Source organism: Triticum dicoccoides, chromosome 5B (assembly GCF_002162155.2).
Source record: "Triticum dicoccoides isolate Atlit2015 ecotype Zavitan chromosome 5B, WEW_v2.0, whole genome shotgun sequence".
In the NCBI taxonomy this organism is placed as follows: Eukaryota; Viridiplantae; Streptophyta; class Magnoliopsida; order Poales; family Poaceae; genus Triticum; species Triticum dicoccoides.
Window position 1 is genome coordinate 72,564,456 of NC_041389.1, and position 10,283 is coordinate 72,574,738.

The 10,283-nt window shown below is 44.3% G+C and overlaps 2 protein-coding genes across 2 annotated transcripts; one reads left to right on the forward strand and one right to left on the reverse strand.

Annotated features, from left to right (window-relative positions):
• Positions 1-3,223: 3,223 nt before the first annotated feature.
• LOC119307428 (C-factor-like) lies at positions 3,224-5,556 on the forward strand. Its single transcript, XM_037583504.1, has 6 exons — positions 3,224-3,500; positions 3,635-3,787; positions 3,880-3,973; positions 4,078-4,160; positions 4,264-4,417; positions 4,694-5,556. Exons 1-6 carry the CDS (start codon positions 3,351-3,353, stop codon positions 4,924-4,926), a joined length of 867 nt encoding a protein of 288 aa, XP_037439401.1. The 5' UTR covers positions 3,224-3,350; the 3' UTR covers positions 4,927-5,556.
• Positions 5,557-7,432: 1,876 nt separating this feature from the next.
• Positions 7,433-9,890, reverse strand: LOC119309104 (vacuolar-sorting receptor 1-like; the record flags this gene model as incomplete). Its single annotated transcript, XM_037585185.1, has 1 exon — positions 7,433-9,890. A coding segment is annotated over one exon (717 nt), but the record flags the coding sequence as incomplete, so codon positions are not given.
• Positions 9,891-10,283: the final 393 nt, after the last annotated feature.

Sequence of the window (10,283 nt, forward strand, 5' to 3'; positions counted from 1 at the left end):
CATCCATATAAGCATATGAGGAACTCACATCGTCCCCCTGATGGTGAGATGAGGGGTCTGATGGTGTACCAGACCTAGAGGCAGATGGTTCATCATATTCGGGATCACGGCAACCGAGAAGATTCGATAACCGCCTTAACTTCCTGGCCTGACGCTGTAACATGAACAAGTGTGGAAGATATCAAAAACCGCAACATAGACTACCTCTCATAGTGAATGCGATTTGTACCTTGAGGAATGCTCGTAGTGAACCATCATCATTGCCTTTTGCAACCGGTGTGTTCTCCAAAATATTCTGGCTCTCATCAGCAGCTTTCTTGATCTCGGTGCGCTGTGGATGAGAAATAATGAACACGTTAGCCATTCAAACATGTGTAATACGGCCAACGGGAAAGTAAAGAAGGAACACTTTACCACATAGTTAATCACCGGAACAGTAGGGACTCCTTGCCCTAACTTGACATCTCTGTTGTACTTCCCCTTTGATAGATCCTCAAAGTTTATGGGTTCTTCAAGAATATCCTCATTATATGCCGGCGGGCATATCTCAACTTGAGTATTTTCAAGAAGCCATCGTATGTAGTTATCAAACGCAACTGGGTTATGCTCACGAAGCTGGGCACGTGCAGTGCTACGAGCTTGCTCCACGCAAAGCTGAAAGCGGGTGACATACGAAGCATGATGCTTGTCCCAGTCCTTTATCTTGCGTTGCTTTATCCTGTCCAACCTGCATGGTACAATACCAAACATTAGCAAAATCAAGGAGGAGTGACGATGCTTAGTCAATACCCTCTCTTACCTATGAAGTGCCTTGTCCGTATCCACCCATTCTGGCGGGTGAGGCTGGAACAGACCGAACTGACGAAACACGCGATGTGGCAAATGAAACTCAACAACCCAGTTGCATATCAGTGGGCACCGCATAAGCCAGAGATCCCTATCCCGCAAGCACATCGGGTTGATGGTAAACTCCAGGGTGTACCCAAGTCTATCATCGGCGCCATGTGGCTGCCATTCCACCTATGAAATAGGGCAACAATGCAAAATTGGTGACTTGTTTGCAGGCAAACATGAGAAATGACTGAAGTAATGACCTCGTTACCTGCTCAGGCGTAATCGTGTCCAACTCGGCAACGTACTTCTGGTACATGAGATTGACATCGTTCGTCATCTCGGAAACCACATCCCACTTGTAAGCCCAAGTGGGGCGCTGTAATTCGTCATCTTCATCTTGATACCAAGGATTAAACCTGACGCTCTTCGGGCGTCCAACAGGCAGACGCTCCCAGCTCCATACAGAAAGTAGAAGCAAATTACCACCAATGCCTGCACTATCTGTGATCCGCAGACACGCATCGTCCAGCTGCATATGAAAGAAAAACAATGTTAACTTAACAGCAAGCTTGCATTGCTAATGAAGAATGAGTTGATCACAAAACAGACCAACTACCTGTTTGTACAAGTAGGCAAGAGTAGTTGTACCCCAGCTCCATTTGCTATCGAAGACGGTCAACGCCTTCAGCCACATCCATGGAGCGTTCTTGCCACTGGAGTCAGGAAACAAAGTCCTCGACACAACATACCACATGTAGACACGAGCATGTGTCTGGATCACATCATCAGTGGCATCCGGAGGGCACGTCGCAAAGTGATTTTGAATCCACGTAAAAGCAGCTCCGACAGCTTTCCTTTCCCTCTTCTTCTTCTCTTCTCCCTCCTCTACATCAGCCTCAGCCTCGGTAGGAGCAATACCGATAAGAGCAATCATCTGCTCGCGCCACCCATCAGAATCGGTGCTCATACAGAGAGGCCTCCCATCGATAGCAAGACCGGTGATCAACGAGACATCCTCGAGCGTCACGGTCATCTCCCCAGTCCGAAGATGGAAACTATGCATCTCCGGCCTCCACTGATCAGCAAGAGCGGACACCGGTGGAGCGTTCAGATTCGGCGTGGACCGGTTGACCAACTGAATCCACGGGAGTAGTCCTGCCTGCTTGATGTACGGTGTGTACCGCTCATCGTAAGGCATGGCAGGACCAAAGACCCCGTGATACCGAATCTTCAAAGGTTCAAGCTTCTGCAAAAAACAAGTAATGAAAAATCTTAGGGCATGTAAATTTCAACTTAAGGCAAATTTGCAAAATATTTAGATTACTCGTTATTACCATCTCCTTCTCGCGCATCATGTAGGCCCGGTGTTTCGTGTCCTAGACATCGTCGAGAAGCCAAACCATCCTTAATAAGTTAAAACAATAAACATATATGAGTTCATCTTCATCTCAAATATCGGTTTACACTAAACATCTAATATGTGTTCAATTACAAGAATTTCAACATCTCCTTCTCACACAATGAATATGTCATATGTCTTCTAATAAACTCAACATCTAATATTTCAAATAAACTCAACATCTAATATACATATCTAAACAAACATCTCTTATATGTCTACAAAACACAACATCTCATATTATCTATATAAATAGGCATCTCATGTATATCTAAAAAAACTAAACACTCTAGGTTTCACTAACAAGAACCATATACTGTGAACTAAACAACAACACTAAGGTACTATCACTATGACTACACATCCTAAATCAAGCAAATCAACCAAATCAAGGGTTCCATCAAATCTTGGACAAATCTCTAAAATGGTAACAAATTTACGGAGGAAAAGAAAGGGAACAGAGGAGTTTACCTAGTAGGATGAATTGGAGATCGAATCCACGGATCAAATCTTCAGATCTGAGAGGGATGTGGGGAGGGGGGATTCGATGGGGGCGCCGCCGCTGCTCTCTGTCCAGAGAGGGGAGAGGAGGAACAACTGCCTGGTCGCTGGGCAGATGCGCTATAAGTCACAGTGCAGCGCCCAAGCGATAGGCGCTGCACTTTACACAGTGTGGCGCCTATCACTTGGGCGCTGCACTGTTGTCTGTCTGTGGGGCCGCAACTGGACCAGGGCCGCCACGCTGGCAGGATGTGCGACGCCTAAAGGAAGGGCGATGCATAGTAGTATGCGGCGCCTAGGTGTCGGGCGCCACACTAAAGGGTCAACAGAGTGAAATTTTTTTGAATGCAGGTCAATTTGTGATTTGATTTGGCCTACAGGTCAAATATGTGATTTCTGCCGCGCCTAGCTAGTAGCGCCCCGAGAAAAGGCAAAAGAAAAGAAAAAAAATGGAGGAAAAGAGAATGGAAAAGAGTGGACGTGTGCCTTCGTCCAGCCGCGCATATCCCGTCGCCTTCGCCGGCCCGAACCACCCCGCCATTACTGCAACCCAACCATGTGATGCTGCGGAGGAGGCGCCATTAAGCCACCACCACGCCCTCTCTTCCCAGGGACGATGCGCGCGAATACGCTGAGAGCAGCAATGGCGACGGCCAGGATGGCGCTGTCGTCGCCGGCAAGAGCGCTCTCGTCCGCGGCCGCGCACCCTCCCGCCTCCGGCGTGGCCATGGTGCAGGGCGCGTCGCGCGGCATCGGGCTGGAGTTCGTGAGTGCCCCCGAATCCCAGCTCGCTCCTTCCCCATCATCAGTCCTTTCCCCATTCCGTTTGCGCATCAGCCCTCGCGCTCCTCCGTATTTCCGATTCGCTCACCGCGTACCCGCATTGCCCGCGTGCGGCAGGTGAGGCAGCTGCTGCGGAGGAGCGACCAGGGCCGCGTCGTCGCGACGTGCCGCGCCCCCGACTCCGCCGCCGAGCTCCAGGAGCTGAGGCGGGAGCACGCGGGGCGCCTCACCGTGCTGCCGCTGGACGTCACCGACGAGAGCACCATAGAGGTAACGGGGTAACCTCTCCCGCTCTCTTCCCCCTCACAGATTCCCAAGGTGATACAGTGACAACACGAGTGGATCGAACCTTTCCATGGCAGGCCGCCGCAGCCGCAGTTGGGGAGACCCACGGATCCCTCGACCTACTGATCAATGCCGCCGGCATCCTTTCGATCCAAAATGTGATACAGCCAGGTCTGTTCCTCACATTGGAGCAACTGCTTTCCAGTTTGCATTCGGTGCGTTATGGGATTATAATGGCTTATCTGAAACCAGGCTGCTCTGATCTCATGTTGCAGAGACCTCGTTGAGCAAAGTTCAGAAGTCATCCCTGCTACTGGCATATGAAGTCAATGCTGTCGGTCCTATTCTAGTCATCAAGGTAGCGATTACCGCCTTTCTTTCTGCTCCGAATTGTGTCAGCATTCTGCTAATCACTGCGTTGTGCTTACCCCTGTATCTGGACTTATCTTTGTTCTTGTCAGCATATGCGTCCGTTCCTGAAGATTGGTGCGAGCTTGGAAACAGGGAAAGGTTTTTCGTTGGTTGCAAATATGAGCGCTAGGGTTGGCTCGATTGGAGACAATGCTCTGGGAGGCTGGCATTCGTACAGAGCTTCTAAAACAGCACTGAATCAATGTATGTTAACAGCAAGATGCATGCTCCGTTCAGATTTCGCTAACTTGTTATTCATACCCTTCTTGTTATCGGGATAGTTTCCCCTCATTCATTGTTTTGTCTGTTTGATCCAGCGCAAACTAATCGTCACACAATTATGTACTCCCTCCGTAAAGAAATATAAGAGCGTTTAGATCACTACTTTAGTGATCTAAACACTCTTATATTTCTTTACAGAGGGAGTACCTTTCTTTGTCTTAGATTTCTGAAATGCATGCATTGGTCATGTTTTTGCAGTGACTAAGACTGCGTCAGTCGAGTTGGGCAAGAAGGACAATATCGCCTGCATTTTGCTGCATCCAGGAACTGTCGACACCGATCTCTCACGGCCATTCCAAAGAAATGTGGCCAAGGATAAACTCTTCACGAGGGAGTTCTCTGTGCAGAAGCTCCTGTCCATCATTGACAATGCCAAGAAGACTGACAATGGGAAGTTCTTCGCTTGGGATGGCCAAGAAATTCCTTGGTGACCACTGTTTTCCAGTCAGTGATCATTCTTGCCCCAATCTTCTTCTTCAGAACCAGCTGCATTTGCGCCTTGAATTCAAATCCATGAACCCAGCTCTAGTAAGATCTCTGATATGAAAAGCATGCAAAGTTATCCCCCCTTTCCTCTTCATTTTCAACTACTTCAAATTATGCATATCTGATGTTTGGCCCTGAGTACAACTTTAGAAGTCAAGCTTGTTCCCTGGTATATATCTATAAGCACTGGGGCCTACAGTCTACTAAATAAAGTACACACACACTTGCAGTGGGAGCTTTCTTGTCTCCCAGTACATGTCAATTGCACTAAGCAAATTCTGGTTCTGGTCATAAGTAACCTCTTCATAGCTGCGATTTCTTTGTCCCAATAAGTCATACGCAACTTGTGGTTAGATCCCAGCTTAATATCTTTGCACCAACATCAACCTTCAAATCGTCCCAATTTGTGCTATCCCTGTGAGCGAGTTTGTTTGGTACTCGGTCGATTCAGTACGAATCCTGGTGGCCGCTGGGGCAATTTTGACAAATCCTTGTATGTTTGATCAATCTGAATATTGTAAATGCTGGAGCTTCCTGTGGCAAAGATCGATCAAGCTGTAATTGCTTTTGGCAAATCCACGTTTTTTCAGTGTCCTGTGGCAAAAGTCAAGTTTTAACGAGGTCTAGGAGACAATTTTGCCAATTTATTATGGCATGAGATCGTTGTGTTTTGCCTTTGTTGGGAAACATGGTAAAGCAGCAACTCATAAATATCTCCATAGGAATATGAAAATATTATGTATCCCAAATAGTATGTCTTTCCATGCTCAAGGGAGAAAGAGGGTGTAGCATTAAATGACAAACTTACAAGGCTATGTAGATTATGACATTAAACAACACTAAGAGCAAGCACCAAACTTATGCCAGAAACCACCTTCGTGCCATGTTCTTTCACATAAATGTCATATGTATGTGGTATATCAATCTAACAAAGATCACACATCACTGCAGTACCGTGCAGATCCTAAAACACATTGTGTGCCAACTTCTGTATGCCTGACAAAAGAACATTAATATGATTAATCAGTTGATATTAAAAGTATACCAAACGTTGTTGTCGAGTGTCCATGCATGTACCTGAAAAGAGCTTGTAAATGGCCTCGCAGGCAACCTCTGTCTGGATCCACAAATAAATACAAGTCAATAACCTTCAATATGGATAATACACAGGAGTTCCTGGGTGCTCCACCCCCCAATATGAATATTAAATTAAAAAAATACCAGGAAAAAAACCCTTCAATATGCCTTATTTAGTATTTGCATGCATTAGTTTTGGGTAACAAGTTAAAGCCTATTTTTCCGGTTACCAAGCTAACAAGGTAATCTTATTTAATATTGTGCATCACGTTGGTATAAAGGATAGGGCTCCTCGACAAACTAGTTTCTTAGGTATGAGCAACTATCATTTCCACTTATAACCAAGGAAAGATGTAAGGCTGTGCTTTTGATACTTGAAATATATTACAAACTGATAACTGAGTGTCATTAGATCAGTTAACTAGATAGGAACGATTTTGATATACCCCTCTTGGTCCAATTGAAATGGCTATTAGGATTCATCTATTTGAGAAACATGGTATAGTAAGAAAGCTTTTGAAAAATACTTGGTAAATATGAATAATATGTATTGGTATTACCGTATTAGACCATCTCTAGTGTGGGTGAAAAGCGATTCAAAGGGGCAATCAAATCGACTCCATACACGAGAGACGTCAGTAATAAATTTATAGGATCGAACCAAGAAGTTGGCATATGGTGGTGGGCCCTTGTGACAAAATCACGGAGGGAAGGCCAGAGAGACTTGCTCTCACCTTTGTTTCTTTGACAGTGGGACCCACAGAAGGATCCCAAGCATTCGACATGGTTTCATCATTCTTGATCTGTTGGGGCCAGTTTCGATTGCTGGTCTCTCGTTGGACATCCATGGGAGCTGCACATTAAAGAAGAGTAGAAATGGTTGAGCAGAGTAGTGAAAAGATGACTAAAGATATATGAAAGCTGAAGCTTTGTAATATGAACTTTGCTTCGGTACACCCCTCCTAGAGAAGTTTACGCATTTCAATGCAGATTAAGGTGGAGATTAGGAGGTACCCCTTCAATCAAAAAGGATAATATAGTCTTTCGTATCCAAATCAATTTATTTAATACGTTTGATCTGCAGGCTAATATGGCAATAGGCTTTTTAAGTAACTTAAGATTTGTGCAAACTTTTAAGGGGGGTGTACCGAAGCAAAACCCAATATTTAATATCAGGATTTCCTATGTTGTGACCAATCAATTTTGTTCTACCAAGCTTGTTGGTGTTATAATGTGTCAACTCCATCAGTATAGTACCCCTAGTACTACCGTTTGATGCAAAAGGGTATACCTCATTAACTTACGTGTGTGCTTTCCCTGATTTTCTCTTTAAATGAAACTATGGGCATGAAGCTAGACAGATTGTCTAGTTACCTATGTTTGCTACAGAGAGACGAGTAAATAGACAAAAGCTACCAAAAGCTAAATATAAAAATCATTACTAGTGTACCTTCGCAGTGGTTGTAACCATCACCAATGTATTTCACACCTTGTAGAACAGGACATTCACAAACCGTTCCAACGGAGGTGTCCTACATGTGCCCAAAACATCATATGTGAAGCTAAACAGAACAAATATTTAGCACATGAAGTCTATGTTTTTAAGGCGACGCCTTACCGCCTTAGGGAGGGGGGGCGCTTTGGCGCCTAGGCGACGCCTAGGCGGGCGCTTTGGACGCTTAGGCGCCCAAAGCGGCCAATTTTCCAAAGCGGAGGGGGAGCGCTTCGACGCCTAGGCGTCGCCTAGGTGTCGCCTTAGGGACGCTTTAAAAACATAGCATGAAGGAATGCAATTTAGAGAAAATAGAAGAGCAGAACATGTACCTTGCATGCAGTCACGTTAGCAGCCATATCTTGCCAACAACCGCCATTGTTGTTCAAGCACTGATTGGTTTGTATGTCTTCTTCATGAGGCAGTTTACAATAAGCTTACATCAGTACTTCCTCTGTCCCAAAATATAAGAACGTTTTTCATACAAGTGTAGTATGAAAAACGTTCTTATATTTTGGGATGGAGGGAGTAGTTTATAAGAGGTGACATATTGGATTTTGGGTGATATGGTGTAGAGAATATATTATCTACTATTCTATGTCTATAAGCTTGTTGTCGTCTACACCATTGTACATATATTTGTCTAATGTCTATAACATTATACTAGTCCATTGTAGACAATTCATTGTAGGAGTTTTTTGCCAACCATGGTCTCTACCACTATACTTGCCGTATTGTATGGTGGAGTTAGTGGGCTGCATTTTTGGGAACTTTGCGGAAAAGAGACCTTAGGTCAAGACATGAGGGGAGTGGTTTATGGCCATGACAGGCACACCTCAGGAAAAGAGGGGGTGGGGGGAGCCTGGGCTCATATTTATAGCCTTGACTCCTTAATACATTATTCAAGACACTCCTAAGCAATCTAATCTCAAGGAAAACTATCAGCAAGGCTGATCCATGAGAGGGGCGTTATGCGGCTTCCAATAGTGGTGCCGCACACCTTAAGGTATTCGTGTGACGACCATCTTAGCCCTGCTTACATATTAATGCAATATCTTTGTTTCTCCATTATTCATTATAAACTAGACAACTAAAAATTCATGTGAACCAACAAATCAAACCTTCATTTAAGCAAACAGACGGTTCATTATTTTCTCGGAAGCTGGCGCAGAGAGCTTTAAGAACTGCTGCCTTTTCAAGTTTCCCTAGGAAATAAAGATTCATTAAGCAGTTAAGGCTCACCAGTCACCACACCTCATGTAGCTATTCCATTATTGAAATTGGAGGGCCGAACACTGACCTCTGTATTGCCTATTGTTGATTACTAGTGTTGGCAAGATAGTAACATGATTGCCAGAGTCCTTGCCAATCTGTGCAAAATAGAAGTTGCTGCTGCATTCAGAGGACTAGCTTGGTAAACGTGAAAAATAACATAGTGCTCATTGCTAAGCTAGTAACCTGTGCATCTTGTTCAGCTTTTAGCACAGGATTTTCCTCGTCTGCGTTAGGATCACCAACACACATGTCAACCGCTTTTTGATTAAGGCCTGCAAAACACATACACATTCACCACCATTTTTTTAACTGCACCTCATTTTCAATCATAGAATGGCTGGTGCAACATTACTGTATTAGCATACCAAGTGATTTGATTACTCTGTGAGCACATTTTTCATTGTAGTTCTTTTCCTTCATTGAGCACCTAATAGCAAAATGAGTCACATAGTCCCACCATAACCAAGGCTTCCCGGTCTCCTTTGCAACTTTGAACACACAAATTTGATATAAATTCTGAACCACCACATCGCTCCCATCGTACCCTTTGCCGAAATCTTGTTCCGGATTTGGTGCACAATACCTCCCATAGTTGATACACTGGGACCTGCACTGCTTGCTGAACATGAAGCTCTCTGGGCAATACCAAGTAGTGTAATGAGGAGTGAACTGTGTGTAGCCCTTCTTCTCGAGTATCTGGGCTACACCTTTGAATCTCTTCAGGAAATCAACTTGCTCATCACATTTTGGACCACATTCATCGTTACCGTTTGTCCAAAATTCATACTCGGCACGCTCATGAGGGTACGGTCGGGACTCCTCCCAGTCCAAGTTTACATCAACCAAGTCGCCATTGTTACTTGCTTTCCTTAGACTCTCCCCAAGGCTTTTGGTTATAAGTGCTGAAGGAATGGTAATATCCTGTAAGTGTAAATTGAGTGTTGTCTCGCCACTTTCTGGTTCGTCTATTGCAAATAAAGGTTCATTTCTGTCATTAACAATAAGGACTGCTGCTGCTCCTGCTTTCTGCCCATTCCGCACCTTGGTTGTGAAGAAACAATCTGTTCAAGGCAACCATATTGTATCATACAGTATATTACTCTACTCGGTCATAATAAGTACATGTGGTATTGTAAATAGGTGTAGTTAAAAATTTAGAGGTCGAGTATGCGTATACACTTAAAATACTTCGCTTTGCATAAAGTGAACCTCAAAGTGTACATTAGTAATAGTATAATCTATTGGAACGCCACAACGAATTGGCACATTAAGTGTAGTTAGGATTATCACCAACAACTTGTTAGAGAGATGTACAGATAATCAGACCAGTTGTGCAAAATAAAAAATTTGACTAGGAGAAAGTAGATACATGTATGGAAAGACTAACCAGGTAACTACTCCTTCCAGTTGGGAGTGTAAATATTTGGCATTTTGGAAAATGACATGGTAAGTAAACTG

Coding starts and splice junctions, on each gene's coding strand:
- LOC119307428 (XM_037583504.1), top strand. CDS start 3,351: ATGCGCGCGAATACGCTGAGAGCAGCAATGGCGACGGCCAGGATGGCG. Junction 3,501..3,634: donor GCGGCATCGGGCTGGAGTTC/GTGAGTGCCCCC, acceptor CGCGTGCGGCAG/GTGAGGCAGCTGCTGCGGAG. Junction 3,788..3,879: donor CCGACGAGAGCACCATAGAG/GTAACGGGGTAA, acceptor TTTCCATGGCAG/GCCGCCGCAGCCGCAGTTGG.